This window comes from Ceratotherium simum, chromosome 10, assembly GCF_057802395.1.
Source record: "Ceratotherium simum simum isolate JZ-2026a chromosome 10, ASM5780239v1, whole genome shotgun sequence".
Taxonomy (NCBI): Eukaryota; Metazoa; Chordata; class Mammalia; order Perissodactyla; family Rhinocerotidae; genus Ceratotherium; species Ceratotherium simum.
This window is the reverse complement of record NC_141909.1, coordinates 79,108,400-79,134,934: the sequence shown is the minus strand read 5'-3', so window position 1 is coordinate 79,134,934 and position 26,535 is coordinate 79,108,400. Positions and strand designations below refer to the sequence as shown.

At 40.3% G+C, this 26,535-nt stretch overlaps 1 protein-coding gene across 7 annotated transcripts in view; it reads left to right on the top strand.

The window, feature by feature from the left end:
* The window catches only part of TNFRSF19 (TNF receptor superfamily member 19), a 98,106-nt gene that overhangs the window by 61,884 nt on the left and 9,687 nt on the right, over positions 1 to 26,535 (top strand). For 6 of the 7 annotated variants that reach the window (XM_087436305.1, XM_087436300.1, XM_004435261.3 and 3 more), the window contains 2 exons: positions 22,141 to 22,305; positions 22,789 to 22,914. In XM_087436305.1, the coding sequence (XP_087292431.1) occupies positions 22,141 to 22,305; positions 22,789 to 22,914 (291 nt within the window). The remainder of the gene's footprint in view (positions 1 to 22,140; positions 22,306 to 22,788; positions 22,915 to 26,535) is intronic. The other variant, XM_087436304.1, reaches the window with a different exon arrangement.

Genomic DNA, 26,535 nt, shown 5'->3' with positions numbered 1-26,535 from the left:
CAGCTGCTATGACCTTCAGCCTCCCAGTTTCAGGGTCCCTACCCAGGATTTTCTCCCTTCTGGGGGTGCTTCTACATGTCAAGGTTAAACTTCGGGATCCCCTCTGACCTCCCACCCTTCAGATCACTCTCTCACCACCTCCCATGCCTTCATGGATGCCTTTCTATCTGTTGCCAGCCTGAATCCCTTCTCCATCACCCCAGCACCTCTCAACAATACTGCTGACCCCTCATCCTCCCATCGTGCTTGCTCCAGTCCTATGGCTGGGCCGCTGAGTGCCCTTGCATCCTGTTTCCCTTCAGTTTTATTATCGCATTGCTGATAGCACATTCAATGACATACACATCTTAAAGAGTAGGAAACTCTTTATCTTGTCCATCTATAATTTTCTTTTGTCCTGTTGAGAAGAAATACAGCTGTTCAGTTCAATGCATTATAAGTACAGTTAATTTTCTTTTTACAGATAGAAACATTCACGCTTTATACTAATAAATAAAATCCGAAGCCCAATTTAAAGAAATTTGTAAAAAAGCTTTACCACTCACTGTTGGTAACAGTCAGCAGTGACTGAGTACATACACGGTTATTGGTGCTCTTGGGGGATGACAGGCCTAGCCAGGACCCCGGCTCACTCCACAGCTCCTTCTCTTCCCCTCATGCCAGGAGCCGCACCCTGCTCAGCCTAGCCACACCTGGGGTAGATTCATCTCCCCTTACCCCTGGTGTCTCCCTGCCAGTGTTCGGGAGCAAACCGTGAAAGATTATGGCTCTCAGAGTCCACAGTTGGTCTTTATTTCATAGGCAGCTCCCCAGCCAATACTTTGTGGTCCAAACAAAACAGGCTCCTGTGGCCGATTTGGGCAGCAGGGCAGTGGTCTGCATGCTCTGGCCTGGCAGGATGATGGCTAATTAGGAGGCCATGTAGTTGAGGAGGAGATGATAAACGAGAACTAAGGTAGTGACTATAGGGAAGGAGAAGAGGACAGAGATCCAAGTATTTGGAAAGAGGATTTTCAAAGCAGTATACACTACTGGATGTGAAAGGATATGCTGAAATCATTCTTTATTTTTCTAGCAATTGAAATACAAAGTACTTACCATTGCAGTCAGAAGAAATGATGATACAGTGGTTTTTCAGCTTAGGAACAAAACAAAACTATATTTGCACAATAGCAATGCTTTGTACTTAAGTTATTAAGTACCGTCAACTTGCTTTATAGCTTAGATGGCGTTTACACTAGTCTAATACAGTGGGGTGGTGACGAATGGGGCAATGGAGAGAGTTCTGGGTGGTGCTGTATCAAAGGACAAAGGAGCTTGGCTGCCCAAAAGACTCTGTTAAAACATGCTGTGTGAAGCCATTTATTTAGTTGGAGAAGGTTTGCAATGGAAAATAATGGTCTCAGTTGGACAGGGAACCAAGCCCGTGTCTACACACACCAATTAGAGACTTGGTGACTTCTGCCTTATTTTTTAAAATCAGTTTTTATAACCACACAGGTTAGTAATCCAAGTCAGAAAATGTAGCTAGCTGTGTTGATGAGCATTGGAAACTGCCAAATTTCTACTCCACTTCATACTGTCAGCTTATTGCCAAATAAACGCTATCACAGACTTCCTGGGCTACCAGGATGTACCCAGCTTTGAGTGAGAGTTTGATTCTCTCCAGGTAAAAATAAAAAGATAAAGTCAAGGAGAGAGAAGAGACACAGGAGAAAATATAACCAACACTGGATATAATTTTCCATTGGTCAGTATATCTTTTCAGTTATAAATGCTGTGCTGGGCCTGATGGCCTTCCAGTCTCCTTTCTCCTCACTGTCTCTCCTCTTTACTTCTCTTCCTTGCAAATAGGAGTATGTCTCTTCCCATGTTGGAAATCCAGAATGTCGAAGATGTTCATATGAGTGGCACCAATCCACCCTCATGAATGAATTAAGTCAAATTAACTTGCCCATGAAGACAGTTATCATATGTCCATGTAACTGGTCTTTTTTTCTGCCATAATTTTGCAGTAAGGGAAGACAATTAAATACTGGCAGTAAAACCAGACAAATACATAAAGGAGAAAATATAGATTTCTTTTCTGTGTCTTCCTTTCGGAGTGTCATTTCTATTAATTCCTTTTCCTTCAATACCCCATTTTTGCATATAATTTAAATATGTAATATTTTTGCTTAATGCTTGTTTATGTTTCTGTTTATTTGTGACTATGTAGTTAGTTAATAAGTCCAAATCATGGTTTTAGTGTTCAAGAAGCTAGGGAAGAAAGAATCATATTGTTTTAGTTCATTTTCTCCAAAATACCTACACCAACCACACTTAGTAAAAGCCTTGGAAAAAGATGTGGGAATCTTGTGCAGAAATCATGGTCAGTTGTGGAACTGTCAGCTTTGCATCTCGTCCCTGCAGGATTCCCTGTAAATGGATCTAAGGAAGGTAAGTGCAGGTCTGGAGCCTGTCTTCCCTGTCCCCTGAGTGGGAACATGAACCACAGCGGTTTCTTTCAAGTGTCCCCCGGCATGCCTCAGCTCTGTATTCTCAGGGCTATCTCTGTACTGGACAAACAATTAAAATTGTTCTTATTTTCCTATCAAAGTTTTTTTTCCTAAAGGATTTTCTTAGTAATGATTTTAACGTTTCATTCACGAGAATCTTTGAGGTTTAGTTATTTGGCTAATTGTTGCTTATTGTTACATAACATTGCTTAATGTTACCAGTTAGAAGATCATAGGAGACCCTCTGAGATACTTTGATAAAAGAGTAGTAGCTATGTCTTTTATAAGAAATGAGTCTAAACTTCTGGAGAGAACTAGTTTGGTTTGTTTTCTTTGTTAATTTTCCTTCTGAACTTTCCAGTGCTGTGGGGATGTGTTAGGAGGACACGTGTGTGAACAGTCAGTTACAGGCAGCTCATTCCATCAAATTACTCAACGGCCTCTCTACTGTATAGGTGCTTTCAACTCAGAAGACAATCCAGATTCCGACATAATAATTATAATATAGTGTCTAATTCCGAATCATCTTAGGAGGAAGTGTGGCTCACACTTAGAGAAGATTTACTGTGTGAGGGGTACACGCTAACCCTTTATGTGCATTACTTCATTCAGTTCCCACAAAAATCCTCTGAGGTAGATATTGTTATATCCTGATTTTACCAATAAGGAAATTGACTCCAGAAATAGTCATTTCCTGGTGGTAACGCAGTTAGTAAATGGCAAAGCCGGGATTTGAACCCGGACTGGTGACTCCCAAGCTCTTAACCATTAGAATGTGCAGCATTTTACCATAAGTTTTAAAGCTGGGAAAAGAGGGAAGGAGAAAAGAATGAAGGCCTGCTGATGTACATGTATCACACATGGACCAGTGGAGGGAGGCTTCTCTCTTATCCGTTTTTAAGATTTAATCTATGATCCTTCGGAATCAAAGTGCTTAAATTGATCAACAAGCAATGCCTCCAGTACCAGCAGTATCTGCCTGCAGCAGAGCCCCAGCAAAAAGAGCAGGTCAGGAGGCTTTTGGAGTGTGTGTGTTTTGCTATTTTAATTCTCATTTAGTGAAATCAGGTTCATGTAAACATAACTTGAATATGCTCCACATATGCGAGCTGTTTACCACTAGAATCTGCTTAATTCAGTTTGTTACTATCTATATTAATTTATCTGGACAGTCATTGATACTATTTTCTGCTTCATCAGTGGGTCTACTTAAAAGCAACTATTATATATAATTAAAATATTGATATTGCATTCGTATCTTTAACCCTTTGATTTGTATTAGTGTTTTGTCAGTACCAAACTATTAACAATTGATTACCTTAGTTCTCTCTCTGAGAAATGATTTAAACCACTCACTTTAGTTAAGATTTTCTAAGAGCAGAGATAAAGTTGCAGATAAGAACTGATAAGACTAAAGAACTGATAGACCTGTTATTTAAAGAAGTTTCCACTTTTCTAATTACAAATCTCTTCTGTTATAAGAAATTTAGCAGAATGTTTTGATGAAAGCTTTCCAGAATGCAATAAAGAGCTTTGATTCATGTAATTAGTGTTTTAATTGCAAGAGTTGGACCTTTCTTTCTATAACTCAAAAGATAATGAAATAATTGGAGCCATTTTAGAATATTGGCTATAATCATGTCTTTTTAAATGTGTTGTAATAGAAGGTAATGTTTATTAATAATTTAAAGGACATTATTATTTAAATGACTCTTCATATAAGAATGTGAGAATAGACATAAGTGTGAAGGACACTGTTAAGTGCTTTAAATTTAAGACTGAACATAACTATATTCCCCTCCCTACCCCCCAGTTTCAAGAAGGGCATTTCACCTTTTCCTCGTGGTTTCCTCCCAACAAACATGATAACAGGCTGACAATGGCAATAAAACAGTGATGGGCAGGCAGCTCAGAGGAAAACAGAAATTGATCAAGTCAGAATTGTTGGATGGAGAGAGGGCTCAAAGACCCTCCACGGGGTGGGGGGGCGGGGGAACTCAGGGTCTCCTGTACTGCTCTAAATAACCCGAATAACCTCCATCCCGTAATGCCGCAGTCAGAGAGCCTGTCAGTGACGTGGCAGTGTACTGTGGATTCCTTTGGTTCCAGGGATATCTTTTCAGCTTTCACATTTCACTTTATTTACACTCCGGGGCCTTGGATACAACCTGACCAAGTGGGAAATAAAGATATAAAAGTTTACTTCTTAGGGGTGGGTTGTGTTTATAATAAAACTATACTTGTGAATCATCTGTATTAGTATTAAAAGAGAGCAAGCTTGGGGCCGCCTGGGGCCTCTGCCTTGATTCCCTTGCATGTAAATCATGAAAGGATTGGTAATTAGAGCAGTGCCCAGAAGGGAACTTAAAAGAGGGAAACAAGCTTAGAAGTTCTGTATTTATAAACAAATGTTACAGTGTTGCTCAACAGAGAAGAACACTTGCATAGCTGTACTGTTTTTGATGTGCTCTCAGTTCAAAAAAGAAAATCAATAAAACAGTTTAGGGCACTAACTTGGAAACTCAGCCCTCAGAGCATGTTTGAAAACTGGTCTGGCATGATGAACTTTTGGTTCTAGATGTGCACAGCTGGCTGTCCTAGATACAGATGTTAGAGGATAGTCTGGCAATGGTTACTAGTCTCAGATGCTGTTACCGAACCAAGTGGGCTCGCCTCCTGATGAGTTAAATAAGACTCTACACCAGTGGAAGTTGTCTCACAAAGCAAGTGTATTTGCAGCAAACAGGAGGCCATGAGGAATCATTTCCAAAGTCATGGCGCCCCCAAACAGAGGGAAGCAGGAACTTTTATTTGGTCAGGGAATGAATATTCAAAAGGGAGAGACAGGTATTCGCTTGCACAGGCTCAGTTGGAGAACAGGCTTCCACGTAATGAGGCCTAAGCTCCTTCTGGAGAGATCTCTGTACTAAAAACAAGGCAAAGGTCATGGGCATAGCTCTTGTGGTGAGGCTTGGTCAGTTTCAGGATGGCTGGTCGTTACATCTCCTTATCACACAAAAGGAAAAGAAACAACTTGGAAAAACAGTTAATTGCATCCAAACCCACCCTTGGGTTTCTTGAGGCACCTGGTCGGTGACAATGCTGGTAAACTGAGAGGTCAAGCCAAAAATATATATATTTAAATGGGTAGGCTTCAAAAGTAAGATCAGAATGATTCCTTAGGAAAAAGATGCAAAGCCTAGTCTAATCTTTCTGTCAGTCATTGTAAAATGGTGCTTTCTTAGTTTACATGATCTCCTGTACATGGTGGACTCCTGCTTAATCGTGTTTCTTGTGAACTTCCGCTGAACTTTACCCTCTGACTTTACTTTGTGCCGTCACCTTTCGGAGTCACATTTTGGTTTCATTTTAATTCCAAGATTCATTCAACAGTAAATTTGTAGGCAGCTACAGTGAGCAAGGCCACTAATTTTTTTAAAAATCACAAATCTAGGGGGCTCGCCCGGGGGCATAAGCAGTTAAGTGCGTGCACTCCACTGCGGCAGCCCGGGGTTCGCCGGTTCGGATCCCGGGCACACACCGTCACACTGCTTGGCAAGCCATGCTGTGGCGGTGTCGCATATAAAGTGGAGGAAGATGGGCATGGATGTTAGCCCAGGGCCAGTCTTCCTCAGCAAAAAGAGGAGGATTGGCAGATGTTAGGTCAGGGCTGATCTCCTCACCAAAAAAAAAAAAAAAATCGCAAATCTATTTAACTTTCCTCCAGATGTTGAAATTTGCTTTCTGTAACTAGTCTCCAAAGTAAAATATCCTGATGTAGCCGAGTTATTTAAGAATCAGAAGTCGTCATCTCATTAAGCTTTGGTTTACTACTTCTTTCTTGAAATCCATTCTTTTCTAGGCTTCCTTGACACCGTTCCTGCTTGTTTTCTTATCTCACAGGCTGGCTCCTCCTCTCCCCCACCCCCCAAGCCCCAGTAGATAGTTGCATGTCACAGCTGCATATCCTTCTAGTTGCTGTATGTGGGACGTGGCCTCAGCATGGCCGGAGTAGTGGCGCCTCGGTGTGCGCCCAGGATCCGAACCCGGGCCACCAGCAGCGGAGGGCGCGCACCTAACCGCTAAGCCACGGGGCCGGCCCCAGGCTCCTCCTCTTCTATCAGGTTTCCTAATCACAAAGTGTACCTGGGTTCTGTCCTAGGTCCTAGTCTTTATCTATATAGGGGATTTTAACAGTCCCTTGGCTTTGGGTATATCTACGCACTCATGATTTTCAAATTTGTATCTCCAGTGGCAGTCTTTTGCCTTGTTCTTATAGTAGTCCCTCCTTGTCCACAAGGGATACGTTCCAAGACCCCCCATGGATGCCTGAAATCGAGGATAGTACATATACAGCATGGATACGCTGGTCAGAGGGGTGATTCATGTCCCAGGCAGGCGGGAGCCGGCCAGCACGATATTTCATCACGCTACTCAGGACGGGCCACAATTTAAAACTTAAGAATTGTTTATTTCTGGAATTTTCCATCTAATATTTTTGGACTGAGATTGACCTTGGGTAACTGAAACCTTAGTGAAACCGTGGATAAGGGGGGACTGCTGTACATCCAGCTGCCAACTCAACAGCTCCACATGGATAGATAGCAGGTATCTCAAACTTAACATTTCAAAACAGAATTTTTTGTTCCTTACCTTCTTGCCCCTCACCAAGTCCACTGTCCCTCAAGTTTTCACTCTCCTCAAAAATTAGTAAATGGCAGGGGCCAGCCTGGTGGTGCAGGCGGTTAAGTGTGCGCGCTCTGCTGCGGTGGCCGGGGGTTCGCCGGTTCGGATCCCGGGCAGGCACCAACACACTGCTTGTCAAGCCATGCTGTAGCGGCATCCCATATAAAGTGGAGGAAGATGGGCATGGATGTTAGCCCAGGGCCAGTCTTCCTCAGCAGAAAAAGAGGAGGATTGGCAGATGTTAGCTCAGAGCCAATCTTCCTCACAAAAAAAAAAAAAAATAGCAAATGGCACCATAATTTGCCCAGTGGTTTACCCCAAAACCTAGGCATCATTGTTGATTAACTCACAATCAGTCTATCCAGTTGCTCTTACAACAGATATTTATCAGTATAACCAGCTGACATCTCCATGGCCGTAATCTCGAGCCCTCATTGTTGTCATCTGGACCACTGCAGCACCCTCCCAACTGGTGTCATCTCTTTCCCTCTGCACCCAGCGGGTGGTCATCTTTCTAAAGTACAAGTCAGAGCATGTCACCCTCCACACTTGAAACCCTCCAATTAGTTCCTGTTATTCTTTTTTTTTTTATTGTGATAAAATACATTTAACATAAAATTTGCCATTTTTAAATGTACGATTCAGTGGCATTAATTACATTCACAATGTTGTGCAACCATCACCACTATCTACTTCCATAACCCTTTCATCACTCTAAACAGAAACTCTGTGACAATTAAGCAATAACATCCTGTCCTCCTCTCATCCCCACTCCTAGTAACTTCTAACCTACTTTCTGTCTCTATGAACTTGCATGTTCTAGATATTTCATACAAGTGGAATTATATCAATATTTGTCCTTTTGTCTGGCTTATTTCACTTAGCATAATGTTTTCAAAATTCATCCACGTTGTAGCATGTGTCAAATATTCATTCCTTTTTAAGGCTAAGGTTCCATTCTATGTATATACCACATTTTTGCTATCCAATCATATGTTGATGGATAATTGGGTTGTTTCAATCTTTTGGCTGTTGTGCATGATGGTGCTATTAACATTGGTGTACAAGTGTCTGTTTGAGTCCCTGTTGTCTGTTCTTTTGGGTGTGTACCTAGGAGTGAAATTTCTGGATCATAAGGTAATTCTGTGTAACTGTTGGAGGAACGGCCGCACTGTATCTTGCAGCAGCTGCCCCACTCTGTGTTCCCACCAGCATGTAGGACGGCTCCAGTTTCTTCACATCTTCACCAACATTTATTTTCTGTTTTTTTAATTATTATTATTATAGTCATCCTAGTAGATGTGACGGTGGTATCTCATTGTGGTTTTTATTTGCATTTCCCTAATGACTGATGATGCTGAGTATCTTTTCCTGTGCTTCCTGGCCATGTGTATATCTTCTTGGGAGAAATGTCTATTTGAGTGCTTTGCCCATTTTATAATTGGAGTGTTTGCCTTTTTGTTGTTGGATTGTAGGAGTTCTTTATATATTCTGGATATTAAACCCTTACCAGATATCTGATTTGCAAATATTTTCTCCCATTCTGTGGGTTGTCATTTCACATCCTTGATGGTCCTTTGAAGCACAAAAGTTTTTAATTTTGATAAAGCCCAATTTATCTATTTTTTCTTTTATTGCCTGTGTTTTTGGTATATATTTAAGGAACTATTGCAAAGTCCAATAAAGATTTTCCTGTATGTTTTTATTCTAAGAATTTTATAGCTTTCACTCTTAAATTTAGGGCTTTGATCAATTTTTTAGTTAATTTTTTAAATATGGTATGTGATAGTATCCAACTTCATTCTTTTGCATGTGGATATCCAGTTTTCTCAACACTATTTGTTGGAGTGACTGTTCTTTCCCCATTGAATGGTCTTGGCACCCTTGTCAAAAATCAGTTGACCACAGATGTGTGAGCTTATTTCTGGATTCTCAGTGCTATTCCATTGGTCTATATGTCTATCCTTATTCTAATACCATACTTTTCTGATTATTGTAGCATGTATAGTTTTAAAATTGGGAAGTTGAGTCCTCTAACTTTGTTCTTTTTCAAGACTGTTTTGGATTTTCAGGGTTCCTTGAAATTCCATATTAATTTTAGGACATATTTTTTTGTTTCTAAAAAAAAAAGAAAGTGATATTTTGATAGAGATTGCATCAAACTGTGCATATCACTTTAGGTAGTATTGTCATCTTAACAATATTAAATCTTCCAATCTATGAACACGGGATGTCTTTCCATTTATTTATTTATTTATTTATTTTTTTTTTAATTTTTCCCCCAAAGCCCCAGTAGATAGTTGTATGTCATAGTTGCACATCCTTCTAGTTGCTGTATGTGGGACACGGCCTCAGCATGGCCAGAGAAGCGGTGCCTCGGTCCGTGCCCGGGATCCGAACCCGGGCTGCCAGCAGCGGAGCGCGCGCACTTAACCACTAAGCCACGGGGCCAGCCCGTCCATTTATTTTGATCTTTAATTTCTTTCAACAGTGTTTTGCAGTTTTCAGTGTACAAGTTTTGCACCTCCTTAGTTAAATTTATTCGTTAAGTATTTTAGTCTTTTTGATGATATTGTAAATTGAATTCTTTTCTTAATTACGTTTTTGGATTGTTCATTACTAGTGTATAGAAATACAACTGATTTTTGCATGCTGATTTTGTATTCTAAAACTTTACTGAATTTGTTTTTTTGTGGAATCTTTAGTAGGAGTTTCTACATATAAGATCAAGTCATCTTGAACAGAGATAATTTTGCTTCTTCCTTTCCAATTTGGGCGCCTTTTATTTCTTTTTCCTGCCTACCTGCTCTGATGATGACTTCTAGTGCTGTGTTGAATAGAAGTGGTAAAAGCAGACGTCCTTGTCTTCTTCCTGATGTTAGGGGAAAAGTGTTCAGTCTTTTACCATTGAATATGATAGTAGCTGTAGGTTTTTCATATATGACCTTTATCGTGTTGAGGAAGTTCCCTTTTCTTCCTAATTTATTGAGTGTTTTTATTATGAAAGGGTGTTGGATTTTGTCAAGCGCTGTTTCAGCATAATTGAAATAATCATGTGGTTTTCCCTTTCATTTTATTGTGTATTATGTTGATTGATTTTTGTATGATTAATCATCATTGCCTTCCTGGAATAAATCCCTTGGTCATGGTGTATAATCCTTTAATATGCTGCAGAATTTGATTTGCTACTATTTTGCTGAAGATTTTTACATCTATATTTGTAAGGGATCTTGATCTGTAGTTTTCTTTCCTTGTAGTGTCTTTATCTGGCTTTGGTATCAGGTAATGCTGGCCTCGTAGAATGAATTAGTGTTTTCTCCTCTTCATTTTTTTGGAAGAGTTTGAGAAGGACTGGTGTGAATTCTTTAAATATTTGGTAGAATTCACCAGTGAAGCTATCTGGTCTTGGGCTTTTCTTTGTCAGGAGGTTTTTGATTACTGATTCCATCTCCCTACTTATAATGGGTCTATTTTGATTTTCTATTTCTCTTTGGGTCAGTTTTGTTAGTTTGTGTATTTCTAAGAATTTGTACGTTTCATCTAGTTTATCCAGTTTGTTGGTGTACAGTTGTTCGTAGTATTCTCTTATAATCCTTTTGATTTCTGTGAAGTCAGTAGCAATATCTTTTCATTTCTGATTTTAATAATTTGAATCATCCCTTTTTTTTAGTCAATCTGAAGTTTTTTGTCAGTTTTGTTGATCTTTTCAAAGAACCAACTTTTGGTTTTATTGATTCTCTCTATTGTTTTTCTGTTCTCTATTTCATTTATCTCTGCCCTAACCCTTATTATTTCCTTCCATCTGCTAGCTTTTGGTTTAGTTTGCTCTTCTTTTTCTGATGTCTTCAAGTTGAAGGTTAGGTTATTGACATTAAATCTTCTTTTTCAATGAGACATTTACTGCTATAAAATTTCCTCTAAGCACTGTTTTTGCTGTATCCCGTAAGTTTTGATATGTTGTGTTTTTATTTTCATTCATCTCGAAGGATTTTCTAATTTCTTTTGAGATTTATTCTTTGACACATTGGTTACTTAAGAGTATATTGTTTAATTTCTGCGTATTTGTGAATTTTCCAGTTTTCCTTCCATTATTGATTTCTAGTTTCAGTCCGTTGTAATTGCAAAAGATACTTTGTTTGATTTCAGTCTTTTTAAATTTATTGAAACTTTTTTTGACCTAACATGTGGTCTATCCTGGAGAATATTCCGTGTGCACTTGAGAAGAACGTGTGTTCCGCTGTTGGTGAGTACATCCTGTGATGATCAGAATACGATCCAGACTCCTGGCGACAGTTTATGGATCCCCACGTGAGCTGACCTTGCCCAGCTTCTCTGGCATCCTCTCCCTCCACTCTGTCCTTAGTTCTTGCTATTTCCCGACTTACTAATTTAATGCTTTACTGTAATAACAAGAATGTATCTTTTGATAGCATGTGTAACAATTGCTGTGTATCGTTGTGAACAGTTTAAAAATATATGGAAAAAGCTTGTATGTGAATGTTTGTAGCAGCATCGTTCACAATAGCCAAAAGGTGAAGACAACCCAGGTGTTCATCATCTGATGAATGGATAAACAAAATTTAATATATCCACAGGATGGAATGTTATTCAGCCGCAAAAAGAATGAAGTTCTGATACATGCTATAGCATGATTGAACCATGAAAATATTATGCTAAGTGACAGAAGCCAGACACTAAAGGCTACGTAATATTATATGATTCCATTTATATGAAATATCCAGAATAGGCAAATCTATAGAGACAGAAAGCAGATTAGTGCTTGCCAGGAAGTGAGGGGAAGGGGGAATGGGGAGTGACTGCTTAATGGGTATGGAGTTTCCTTTTGGGGTGATGAAAATGTACTGGAATTAGTAATGATGGTTGTACGACATTGTAAATACACTCAATGTCATCAGTGGTAAATTTTATGTATATTTTACCACAATAAAAAAAATTAGTCCAGGGGCCGGCCCAGTGGCATAGTGGTTAAGTTCGTGCGCTCTGCTTCAGCAGCCCAGGGTTCGCAGGTTCGGATCCCAAGCGTGGACCTACGCACTGCTTATCAAGCTGTGCTGTGGCGGCGTCCCATATAAAGCAGAGGAGGACGGGCACGGATGTTAGCCCAGGGCCAGTCTTCCTCAGCAAAAAGAGGAGGACTGGCAACAGATGTTAGCACAGGGCTAATCTTCCCCACACACACACAAAAATCAGTCCAGTTTAAAATACACACACACACACACACACACACACACATATATGTAAGTACAAACAGAAAATTCTCATTTTGGATTTCTATATATTTCTGTATCTCTCTCAATATTTCTATCAGTTGTTGAAAAACAAACCACACAGTTCTAAGACCAAAGTCTAAAGTGAAAAACAAGTAAATGTTGAAGGCTCACTCTTTAACGTTTATCCAGTGTCAGAGTGCTTGGTATAAAGTGGATAAAAAAATCCAACTGTTTTGTTTATTGGCAGACACTTTTGTGGTACGTCTGGAATTCATATGTTGAGTATTACCATAGATATTTTTGATTACCCAGTTTATATTAACAAGATAAAGCTTACACTCCAGAAATATATTTTTACCTCATTTAAGGTTGCAAAGAGCTCCTTGTTTTTTTGTTTGTTTGTTTGTTTGTTTTTTGTGAGGAAGATCAGCCCTGCGCTAACATCCATGCCAATCCTCCTCTTTTTGCTGAGGAAGACCGGCTCTGAGCTAACATCTATTACCAATCCTCCTCCTTTTTTTTTCCCCCCCAAAGCCCCAGTAGATAGTTGTATGTCATAGTTGCACATCCTTCTAGTTGCTGCATGTGGGACACGGCCTCAGCATGGCTGGAGAAGCGGTGCGTCGGTGTGCACCCAGGATCCGAACTCCGCCAGTAGCGGAGCGCGCGCACTTAACCGCTAAGCCACAGGGCCAGCCCCAACAAAGAGCTCTTTGTTAATATTTTCTTCTTTCTAGGAATATGGCTAGAAATAGATTCATCAGGTTTTAATTTTGCTGAACCTTTATTTGACGTGGGTCTTTGGCTGTTGGTGGTGGTGGAGGAAGAGCACAGAAAGCAATGGAGTGAATTATAGTTTACTTGAAACAAGTGTGAAAGTCAAAGATAAAATATTTTGGTGAAAATTATTAGAAAGTGTCTAAACTTTATGCTAATATTCCAGAAGTAATTGTTAATTGAATTTCATGTACCAAAACATGGTCATCAACAAGTAACAATGCTTGCATTTCCAATTATGTTAGAGTTTCCATAGTGACATGTCATACAGCAGGAAACCTGATATTTTATTTTCATGTGCTAAACTCTCTGATGAAAACACAAGCCTTTGGTGACATCTCGAAAACGGAAGCCCAGACAGAAAGCATAGTTCGTTTACAACTTGTTCTCCCCGACTACGTTTATTTGATGCTCATATAATTATACCGTATAGACCTTAATAATAACATTTAAAAGATAAATTTAAAAAGTCATGTTATTTTTCACTGCAATAAAATGCAATAGCCTCTTTAATCTTGGGGGTAAGACAGGTTGAATTTGTGAAGCTACATTTGTGTATTGTATTAGGTCAAGTTGTATTGTATATGTTAGTTCATTAACTAGAATTTACTGGTCTGTACAAAATTTGAATCAATAATCCTTCACACTATAGTATATTTTTTGCTCTAAATGGTTGGAAAGAGCATAGCATAATTTACGGGAAAAAAAAAGCACAAGTTTTAGAGTCAGACAAACCAGGCTTAAATCTAGTTCCAACCACCTGATGGTTGTTTGAAATGAAAAAAATATTTACAGATATGTATAGACTTCTTCATCTATAAAACCCTTACTGTAAAGGATTATTATAAATATCTGAAGTGAGTAAGTAAGGAGCTGGCTCACTGTAGGCGTTTGGTATATGGTGGCTATGATGACGTTGATAATTTTGATAAGTTTCTACAAAAAATAATTATGGGCTCCTGTTGTTAACGATTCTCTAGAATTTCATGTCATTTTCTCCCTACTTCTGAATAGTTTTAGGGGGAGAAGGTAAGTAAAAATATAATTTAATAAAATCATAGGAATGCTTAATTGTTCCCATTATTCAATTAGCCTTATAATTAGTTTCTGAAATTGACACCAAAGCAGCTTTTGTTGGAAGATGTGATTGACCTCCCAAAGGTCCTCTCCTTTTCAGGCTTCTTTGGTAATTCATTATAAATCAGTCCTCAATGCATATGTATTGTTAACTAAGATTATATTTGGCATGTAATAACTAAAATGAGATCTCTTTGTGATGAGTCCATGGAGTGCTAATTAAAATTGACTAGAGAAGGCTAAATTTTTGTTTCATATTCATTTTGAGGTTATATTCAGTAATCTTCAAGGTTTGTGTATTGAGAAATCTGAGCAACTGTTGCTCTTTGACCCATAGTCAAATCACATTGCATAAAGTAAGTGCCACCTGCTTTCTTCTGCACTGTCACCAGCTACACATCCAGAGATGGAAGGGTATGAGACAAACATATTGTTGGCATAATCTCATCTCTTTGACTGGACAATTCCCCGTTAAATAAACTTTTTGGAATACTTGATGTTTTCCAGTTTCTTTCACAAACATTCATTCATACCATCACTTATCAAATATTTATCAAGCATCAACTGTGTGCCAGGAACTCTTGTAGGTATTATAAATACAGTAGTGAACAATACTGACAAAAATCCCTGCCCTTATGGACTCTATGTTTTAGTGAGGGATGTAATTGGTTAGGGTAAAGGCTAAATTGCTGCAACAAGGAGACCCCAAAATATTGTAGCCTAAGTAAGATAGAAGTTTCTCTCTCCATTCTGTAAGGCCAGCCAGTTCAGCCTGCGGGAAGATGTCCAGCCTGCACGATGTCATTCAGAGGCCCAGCTTCTTGCCCCTGTTGCCTTGCCAGCCTTTAGATATCTTCCTCATCTGTAGGATCGAGGCTCGGCTGCTGCTACATCCAGCTTCCAGCCCCCAGTGGAGGGGAAATCTAGGACAAGCAATTTGTCCCTGAATTGGAGATGACCCAGATGCTACACACATCACTTCTGCTCATCCCCCCATTCCCCACTGACTCTAATGTGGTCATGTTATCACACCTCGCTGCAAAGGAGGCTGGAAAATGTGGCCTCTTACTGGACCCAGTTTAAACATAAGCCAGATGGGTGTGTTTGGGAAAGCAGGATGGGTTCTATTACTCTCACCATAAGGGAGAATGACAGTGAGGCAAAGAAGTTAAATATATAAAATGTCAGATGGCAGTAAGTGCTAGGGAGGAGAAGAAAGACGGGGGAAAGATTGCATTTTTAAAGAGTTTGGTGGGGAAGCCTCACTGAGTAGGTGACATCTGAGGAAGGACCGACAAGAGCGATCCGTGCAGCGGCTCAGGGAAGAGCCTTGTAGACAAAGGCAATGACAGGTAGGAAAGATTTCTGGGAGGAGCTGGGGGGCTTTGTAGGGGGGAAGAGAGTGGGTCATGGTTGTAATGGAAAGCTCATTTTTTGGACACGTTGAGTTTAAGATACATACATCTTCATCCAAGTGGAGATGTTCAGGAGGCTGTTGGCTATGTGAACCTAGAGTTCAGGAAAGCAGCTCAGACTGGAAGTATCAATTTCAGAGGAGTGAAATACAGCATCCTACTTAATCTTATTCTTTAATGTAAAGGCCACACTGATTTCTGTAGAGAGAAACCAGCCAGGCCACAGAGAGATCATGAGACTTCTTAACAGCAGACCTGTCCGAGTGTGCATGGAAGCTAGTTCCACGTGAGCTCATCTGCCCTGAGAGAAATTTTCCGTGGCCCCTCATGGTGGATCTTGGTGCCTGCATAAGGAGCTACTGTTTAATCTTCCTTGTGAGGAAACTGAGATTCAGAGAGGTGAAAAGTCTTGTTCATGGCCAGGGTGGAAGGTGGTGAGAGCCAGATTTGGGAGACCAGTTCCCTTCCTGCCAAGCCCACCCTCCCTGAACATGGCCCTTTGTTAAGAGTTGACTCTGGGAAGAAGGATCTTTTGTTTAGCAGGTTTTTAAACATAGCCTGCTGGGAAGTTGGAGTGGTTAAACAAGTAGGGAGATCAATGGAAAGCAGAGCTCTGTTACACAGAGGAGGTGGACTGGAAACCAGGCAGTGCTCCGCTTGAGCCTGACACTGCCAGCAGCTGTCTCTGCACCCCGCGCCATCTCTCTCTAATCCGGCCCTCTCCAGGTTCAGTCACCTCCATCAAGTCTTCTCCCCTCCCCGCCTCAGGGACCCTCGGTCGTTGCTGCTGGCATGCCTGCTCATCGAGGCTCATGTGACACCAAGGTGCACATTGACAGGCCAGTGACGTTTCCTCTCGGGGCAGATGCTCCCGTGTGGAGCTAGCTTCCATGCACACTTGGACAGATCTGCTGTTGAGAAAGTCCTGTGACCTCTCTGTGGACTGGCTGGTTTCTCCCTACAGAAATGAGTGTGCCTTCACGTCAACAGACAGGAGCTGCGTTTTGCTCATCGTTACCTGGCGGAATCTTTTCCTCTCTCAGAAGCTACTTGCGTCGGTGGAACACTATGGTCCACTGGAGAGGGTCAGAAGGCCTGACTCCAGGTCTCAGGCTGTCACCACTTCGCTGTGTAACCTTGAGCAAGTTGCTTCAAGTCTTGGTTTTCTCATCTATAAAGTGATGGTCGTCAGTGAACTTGTGCTACCTTGCGTCATCGTGAGAAAGGTGAGACACTGAAGGAGGTTAGCAATGTCCACGTGTGTGACAGCACACGGAAGTCCACAGAAGCAAGTGCTCACATCCCAGTCAGCTCTGTAGCCTGCAGATGAGTTCCTTCTAAGACTTTTTCATGACTGCTCAAAGAGTCCAGGAACACAAGTCTCCCCAGCAGAGGCATCTCTCTAGCTACATTGCAAAGCTCCTTAGACAGGTGACGTGTGAGGAGGGTGTCTCTGCAGTTGGGACTTGGGCGCCTCGGTCACGCTTCATGGAGGGTGAGGGCACACTTTGTAAAACACTTGCCAGACTTTGCTGGTGACCTCTGTTTTCATCTGTTCAGATTCTCATTCAGCTTATTTAATGCCTTGTAGGATGTCTTATTCATAATAGATACTCAGTACATAATTGTCCAGTTGAGCTGAATGTCTAAGGAAATGTGTAATATAAATTGAACCTATGTAATGTAATGTAAACTTTAAGCTAAGAAAACAGTTCTCACTCTGAAGTAATTGCCAAAGGGGAGTGCTAAGATTATAGTGGAATTTAATAACTTAACTGATTAAGGTAAGAGATGCCTTTGTTTTCCAGAAAAATTACAACTTTCCAAAGAATGTGGATATTCTTGTTCCCAGTTCTTCAGAAGTACTGTCAGAATCCTGATAAGGTATAGGTAAAATTCCCTGCAGGCACTCAATATGCTTGGTGAACTATGGAGAGGGAGTTTAGTCAAGGCATGTGAGTGGAAAGAATCTTTAATCTCAATATCATTGCTGCAGCCACAGGTCAGCAAAACAATACTTGTTAGTCTGTAGTAGATAAATCCTTTTCTGAGGAATTCTCAGCAACATCTCAATTAACTAGAACATAATAGGGTAGAAGCAACTTTCTATGGCTAGTACCCCTCACCCCTTTTTTTTTTTTTACTGCTCAAATCAAAGGAATTATAAGAAAATAGGCTTTTCTCAGGAACTTATGTGAATGAGTTTCTGAGGTTGTTCTAAAATCCAATAATAGTCAGCCCAGTCCCCCATAGCTTTTATATTTATATCTAGATCCCTGTTTATGACAATTAAACCTAAGAATGATGATCCCATTTGTTATAAAAGATGATGTTTGCTGTTAGTATTGTCATTAACATGTACATATAAGCAAGAATCAAGAATGTGGTTTCCAGAGCCCTACTTCCCATGGGGACTCTCTGAGGGGGTGTTTGAGTTAACAAGATACCTTTTCTTATATAGGTTTCAAAAATTGAGAGGTAGCGGCCAGCCCAGTGCCATAATGGTTAAGTTTGCCTGCTCTGCTTCAGCGGCCCAGGGTTAGCAGGTTCGAAACCTGGGCGTGGACCTACACACCACTCATTAAGCCATGCTGTGGCGGAGTCCTACATACAAAATAGAGGAAGATGGGCACAGATGTTAGCTCAGGGGCAGTCTTCCTCAAGCAAAAAGAGGAAGATCAGCAACAGATGTTAGCTCAAGGCCAATCTTCCTCACCAAAAAAAACAAAAAATTGAGACGTAAAACTTTTGTATTTTTCTTGTTCATCTTAAGATGCTACTGCCTGGAAAATGTATAGAGAATGGGCTTTTTGGCTGTACTTTCCTTTAAAATTGATGTTATTATGGCAACTCAATATCATTGAAATTACAGTATTGGTACCCTACCTTGGAAAGACACGTATTAACAAGAGTTTCGTGATTGGCTTAGGGAAAATAAATCCTGAGTCACAAACCACCAAATTAGAAATATAATCCCTGTTTGGGGGCATTCTGGCTCATTTATAAGTTAGAAACAGTTTCTTTTATATGAAGGCAAGTAAGTTGACTAATACATTTTACAAAGATTTTAAACAATGAGAACTTAAATGACTGAAATCTTGATCCTGCTTTAACGTGAAATCCCTGTTCTTAGTAGGCTTTTTCTGAATACCCAATACTATGTTAATTGATGAGTTTAACTTAATAGTTACAGCATAGTTAGGAGCTTTGAGATCTTCAACTCAAATCTTGTGTTATGTCTCATTTTGATGACAATTTTGCTAAAGCCCTATATTGAACAGAGCTGGGTTATTTGATGGAAAGTTGAAGCTAAGGGACCCGATCTCACTCTGAAGTAAACCACCTTTCTCACAAACGTACATAAAATGGTGGTTTTCCACAACTTCACCGTTTGGTCCAAATAGATAATGCTTACATTTCCCAGGTCATCAATGTAGCCTACTGTTTTACTTGCATGGGATATAAATTCCTCCTCAGTTATTTATTTGTGAGTGTTTGTACAGCTGTGCCTATGTTCATACCTCCTGTGAATTTGTCCACTGATACAGGTCAGGGATGTAGTTTGTTTAATTGCTGTATGATGGACATTTAATATGTGCTGTTTGATGATTACAGTATATCTGTATAGCTATAAGTGATAACATACTTTTTATGAATATTAAACATGTTTAAAAACAAATATCCTTTCAAATGTATGAGTGAATTATGATCCCTGTTCATCCAAGCCCCAGGCATATGGCTTGTGTGCCTCTCCAGGTGGCAATATGAAACCTTTAGCAGTGTAGCCCAGAATCACTGGGCCTAAAAATACCAAGACTCAGTGTTCCCAAATGATCGTTCCTGGTATCCTAGTTTTATGATTCAATAATATTAACCCAAAGATTTCTCTCTGGTTCTAGCCTCAAGTGTCATAGAGTGGAAACCAATCTTATGGGGGCGGAGTTGGGGGGCGGGATATGCAGCCAGGGATGAGGAGAAAGGTCCCAGATGAGGTACTTGCATTTAGGCGCCATGCTGCACAAATATCGATACAAACATTTCATCTCTAGAGTCTCAGTGTCCATTACAATAGCCATCAGCCACATGTGGCTAATGGGCACTTGAAATGTGGTTAGTCCAAATTGAGATGTGCTGTCAATGTGAAATCACACCAGACTTTGAAATTTTTATACGAAATAAAGAATGCAGAATAAGTCAATAATTTTTATATTGAATACATGTTGAAACAATAATATTTTAAGATATATTGGGTTAAGAAAAGTAGATTAATTTTACGTGTTTCTTTTTCCTTTTTTAATGTGGCTTTTACACACTTAAAATTACATGAGAGGCGCACGCTCTGCGTCTATCAGGCAGCAGTGGTCCGGAGGAACCCTCAGCGGAGGGGGTGCTCCCACCAACCAGTCACGCGGAGGAGCAGAGAGCAACTGAAAGGAGCAGAATGAGGGCCCCCGCAGCTCACGGGGAGTTACTCAGGAAAAGAAGGCATACCTGCCCTCTATTTAGGTTTCAATCTCCCTCAAACTCTTTTGAGGTTAAATAGGATGTGATGTGACTCCACTGAAGACAGATTTCTGATCTAAATTAGTTTGTTCATCCCAGTACCCTAAAGATAATTAAAGTGCTAATTATGATCATCATCATTACAATAGCTAACGATTTAGTAGCAGTGGGTGCAGGGCCTGTATGATAACTCATTTCATCCTCTCAAGGGCAGGGTGAGACAGGTACTGTTATTATCTCCATTGGAGCAGATGTGGGCGTGAGACTCAGAGAGATGAAGTCATTGACTCAAGGTCACACCTCTAGAGGTTGACCCTGGCAGTGGGATTCCAGAATGTCTGCTCTTTACCATGACGCAATACCACCCTCTAAAATGGGATCTTTTTCTTGACACTTTCTTAACACATTACTATGCCTGCCTCTCCATAGTATAACAACAGAATTAGTTTTTTCTCCAAAACTTAGATGTTCTTCAGCAATTTAACAGCTAAGGCATTAAAAAATGTTTACCGTATCGGAAATTGGGGGCCTACTGTAAGGTTGTGAATGATCCAACTCCTTGTTTTTCCCTAAAGTTGCCCAAAAAAGCATACCGTAGTTCAGTCTGCTTAAAAATGTGGATAGTCTTGTTACCACACCAGGTCCGTTTTTGCCTGCCGCCCGGAAAGCCAAACACCGAGACGACAAGATCACAGAGAGAGAAAGGGTTTATTAATCACAAGGCAGCCAAGTGTGGAAACGGAAGAGTGAATCTCAAATCCACTCTCCTGAAAATAGAGACTCAGGGATATTTATGGGGCAGGGAGCAAAGTGGTCTGAAATGATTGGGGGTGAGGAGAGATGAGGTGATTGGTGATCTGCGCAAACGTAGTCAGGCTTCATGCCTCTTCACAGGACGCATGTTCACAGAATGGCGGCGTCAGCATGCCCTGAGGGTGGAGTTCCAATCTCTTGCCATCAAAAGGTCACTTATCGGACACATGTCTGCATGGGCCCAGTTGATGGGTTGGTGGTCTCAACCGGCCTGAAGTGGGCAAGGGGTTTCCAATTCCTGAAAAAAATAGCTCAAACACCCATTACCATGGTGACCCCGGCTCCAGGGGGATGTTACCTATAGGAACCTAGTGGCAGTCAGACAGCATATTACCTAAACAGCACAGTTAACAATGGATAAGTTTATCATGCAGATTTAAGCCCTCGCCTTCAGTTCTGATAAGTTTCTAGGTAAGGCCATCCCCCTCTTCTTCCTGGTACATGGAAGAAGATAACTTTACAAATGGAGATTTCCTTTACAAATGTAAATGTCTCTTACAAAGGGTAACCAGAACTAAGAATGGGCTTAACAAGAACCCTCCCAGATACCCAGAGATGTCTATGGTGATGGCTTGGTCTGGGGGCAGGCCTCCCATCCCAAACCTTTTTGGTCAGTTAGTGGGGGTGGGGGTCAAAGTGTCTTTCAGGCAGAGACATATTTTGAGGTGGCCAATTCCGATCCCCCATTGTTACTAGCTGCTTAATCATCAATGGCTAACTGTTTGCGGGTTTAAGTCTAATTCCAATTAATTGACAAATATCAGGTACCTACTATGTGGCAAACACTGTGCTGAGTACTGGGGGACAGAGATAAAGATGACAAATTCCAGCTTACAAACAGTTCTGGTTGAGTGGACCTAAAAGCACATTCCTACAACACAGTATATTGAGGGTTGTGTGTCCATGGTGTTGTGGGAACGGAGGAGGGGCCCAGCCACACATTTTGGGGTGCAGGGTGGAGGTGTAGTATTCAAGAAATCTAAGAGGAGGAAGTCGTGAGCCATCTTAAAGTGCCTCCCACTGGTTTTCTCGGGGTTTATTTATATTGCACGCAGGCCATTGCTAAAGCCAGCTTCTGTGTGAGCACTTCTGTCTGCTGGGTTGCTGGGAGCATGCTGATTCCATCCATGTGGTTTTCAGGTACCAGCAAGGTCAACCTCGTGAAGATTCCGTCCACAGCCTCCAGCCCAAGGGACACAGCCCTGGCTGCCGTCATCTGCAGCGCCTTGGCCACCGTCCTGCTGGCCCTGCTCATTCTCTGCATCATCTATTGTAAGAGGCAGTTTATGGAGAAAAAGCCGAGCTGTAAGTTTTGAGCTCTTTCTGTGTCTTAGCATTTTGGTGAAGTGCATTGTTCATCATTGTCATTCGCGTGTTCGACAAGAGACTTGACTAAGAAGAAAATCAGGGAGCTGTTGAAGGGACAAAGAGCACATGAAAACAGACCTCACAGTCGGCTAGTCTCAGAGAGGCACTGAGGGAGCCGACTGAGGGGTCGCACCGCTTTATAGGGACATTGAAAAGGCAGGGATGTTGCCTGGCTACTAGGCAAAAATAAAAATTGTTCTAAGTTCTGGCAACATAAGTACTCTACTTTTTGCGCTTTCTTGACATATTATTTCATATTTATGCCTCTGTGTAAGAAGAAGTGTTCTAAAATTGAATGATAGCCTTCTTTTTCTTTAAAAATACAAAAGCTCCAGCGATGCTGGTCCGCCTTGTGATGTTAATGAACTCCTTTATAGAGGAAATTGTCTTCGCTGACAGAATTCTTGCCCCCTCCTTTAGGGTCTCTGAGAGCACAGGACATTCAGTACAACGGTTCTGAACTGTCATGTTTTGACAGACCTCAGCTCAACGACTCTGCTCCCAGAGCCTGTTGTCAGTGCCGCCGGGACCCGGCCCAGCGCTGCGGTAAGTCCCGCCGCTGCGAGTCCGTGAGGGAACAGGAATACAGCCTCTGAAGCTGCTAAGAATTGTTCCTATTTGTCCCGCAGCTAGTGTGCTCTGCTTGGTTTTCTAGTTCAAGCTAATCTTGTTAAATTTTTCTCTGCTGTCCCCTAATGGGTTGGGCGTTTTAAGTCTCTTAAATATTCAAAAGAAAATAAGCATCTCATAAAAATCCTAGAATTTTTTGGCAACTTTTTAAGTGTATTCGCCTTGATTGCTTTGGGTCAATGGATTTAAAATAATATCAACCTTTTGTAGAGTAGGAGTTGGTATCCTTTCTCGTCTGGTAGATTCAAACTGAGCGTTAACGTGTCTGTCTTTATGTCTTTTTGGATTTCTTAAAGAAGAGGGAGGAGGGAACTCTGTAACAGGGTTTTCCACAAACCGTAATTGCCTCTGGGATTATTGACAGAAAGGAAAGTTTAGGGAAGTCATTCAAATGGGCGTTGGTCTCTAGCTTGGGCAAAAACGGGCAAAAGGTATACCAGCTTTCTTTGCCCCTTGTGTATATTCATCAACACAAGTTTCTAGACTTAATGTTCCCACTCCTGTCCCCACTGTAGTGACCTCACCTCCTCTGCAAAGTCAAATCCCACATGGCCGGGTGCCCTTCCTAGAAATCTGCCCTCGCTGCCTCCCCCTTCTCACTCTACAGATCTCTTAGCACCTTTGAAGCAATACTCGTAGCACTGTTTTGTCTCTTATAACCATTCTTTGTTTTAAGTGGTTTAAGTTAAATGTTTCCCAGTTAGCTTGACTTATCCTCTTGGAACCATCCAGCCTTTCTTTTCAAGAAATTTCAGGATTCACTTTTTAAATCTATTATTTCATATGTGAAATAAGAAGTTTTCAACATAATTATTTTTCTATTGATCATTACTACCTTCTATTTTAGGAATGGGGGAACAATAAAATATTGGACTTGGGGTGGTATGTGTGGATCTATTTTTTTGCCTTTGCCTACGTAGATCATAGATTCTTAGAGAGCTGCCTACAGTGACTTCGTGATCCTCAGAACGTCCCCAGCACGTTGTTTCCCAGATCCTATAACGTGACGCTGCACTAGAATCAGTTAGCAGGAGTAATTTCTTGAAAGATGAACTCAAATTTTAAATGTAATAAAATACAGCTTTGTGCAAACTCTGCCTCATCTTAACTTCCATCCAAAAAGAAAGATTAAATATATAGATGGCCTTGTTGCACACCCTTTTAACAGAACTGGAGAGAATCCCCCCATGCTGATTCCCGGGGTTCAATACAGCTTTTGGTTTAAATCACTTCCTCCTTAATGGCAGCACCTTTTTTTTTTTCAACTTTTTATTATAACATAATTTCAGACTTACAAAAATGTTTAAAAAATAGGACAAAGAATTTCTACATACCCTTTAATCAGATTCTCCAAATATTAACATTTTATCTCCTTTCCATGTTTGCTTTATCATTTCTCTCTCCAAGTATGGTGGAGAGATGTATATGTATATATATATTTTTTTCACTTGCCATTTAAAAGTCAGTTGCAGATATGATGTCCCTTTACCCTTAGTACTTCAGTGTTTGTTTCCTAAGTATAAGAACATTCTCTTACATAACAGCATGATTATTAAAATCAGGAAATTAACATTAAGTCAATGCTATTACCTAATTTACAGAGCATATTCAGATTTTCTTAATCGTCCCGATAATGTCCTTTATAGCGAAAGAAAATCCCAGATAACACTGTTGCATTTAGTTGTCAAATCTCTTTACTCTTTTAATCTGGAATAGTTCCTCTATCTTTCGTTGTTTCATGACATTAATATTTTTTACAAGCACAGGCCAGTAATTTTGTAGAATGACCCTCAGTTTGGGTTTGTCTGATGTTTCGTTATGATTAGATTCAGAAATACGCAGAGGTGATGTTGTGTGCTCCTGATATGGGGCACAGCCTGCCCATCTGTCCCATTCCTGGTCAGGTTAACTGGGTCACTTTGTTAAGGTGGTGTCTACCAGGTTTCTCTGCTGTAAAATTATTGTTGTTCTCTTTGTAATTAATAAATAGCTTGTGAGAGATTCTTTGAGACTATGTAAATATCCTGTTACTCTCCAAACTTTCACCCAGTAGTTTAGCATCCTCTGATGATTCTTACCTGAATCAGTCATTATGATGATGGCTAACAATTTCTGGTTTTCTGATTCCATCATTCTTTCTACATTTGTTAGTTGGCTTCTTGTGGTAAGAAAGAACTTCCCCTTCTTCCCCATTGATTTATTTACTTTAATTAGTGTGGAGTTACAGACCCCATCAGTGGGTTACGATCCTTTGCTATCATTATTTATTTTGATGCTCCAGTTTTCCTAGTTTTGGCCAGTGGAAGTCCCTTCAAGCTGACTCATGTGTCATTTTGACATGTCTCCATTATTCTTTTAGCACTTTCTTACTTTCTGCTGCAAAAAGAAGTTCCAGGCTCATCTTGTACGTTCCCTCCTTGAGCCCTAGAACCAGCCATTTCTACAAGGAGTGGCAGTGCCTTTTGCTTTTAAATAATTTTGAAAAATTCTGCAGTGAGCATGACACATGTTTGTTGAGTTAATTGGCAGTGGATCCAGGTGAGTCCCCATGTTCATAGTAATAGATACTCAGGACAAGATGGGGGCCTGCTTTGAGAGAGATTTGGATAAAGGTGTGCTGGGTGTCCATCCTACTTAACCCTGGTTTGCAATTGCATCTCAATATTTAACATTCATTTTTAAAAAGGGAAATATTAGTTTCATAATATTTTTTCTTGTGTATAAAAGTAAAGGGATAATCCTCATGAAAGTCTGGATACACGCAAACATATATATGTATATGTAAATATATAATTTCTTCAAGTCTTTTTCTCCCTCTTTATATGTGGGTCTTTGTATTTGTCTGCTTTAGTATGTTTATGGTTTTCATAAAATCAGAGCTATATGTGTATGTATATATATATATAAAGAGAGAGAAGTCTGGAAGGCTGTTCACCAAATGTTGACAATGTTTCTTTCCAGTTTATAGGATTGGGGAAGATTTATTTTTAAATTTCTTATCTAATCTCTCTTTATTTTTAAAGTTTTTCTTCAATAAACTGTATTATCTTTGTAGTCAAAAATATATACTGCTTCAGTGAACAGAATGGTTTGTAAAGCTGTGTGCACATATCTAGTTATTCCTTAAGTTACATTCCTAGCAGTAAAAAAAAAAAAAAGAAAGTGCGTGTGTATTGAATTAAAGGGTTTGAACATTTTTATGTTCTTGTTCTATATTGCTGGACCACTCAGCAGAATGTTGTACTCTTTCTACTGTCATTATCAGTACATGAGTCTCATTTCACATGTCCTTTCACAGATCGTATTATTACCTTCAACATTATTTTTTTTGTGGTAAAATATACATAACATGAAATTTACCATTTTACCCTTTTTTTTTTTTTTTTTTTTTTTGGTGAGGAAGATTGACCTGAGCTAACATCTGTTGCCAATCCTCCTCTTTTTACTGAGGAAGATTGGCCCTGGGCTAACATCTGTTACCAATCTTCCTCTTTTTGCTTGAGTAAGATTCGCCTTGAGCTAACATCCGTGCCAGTC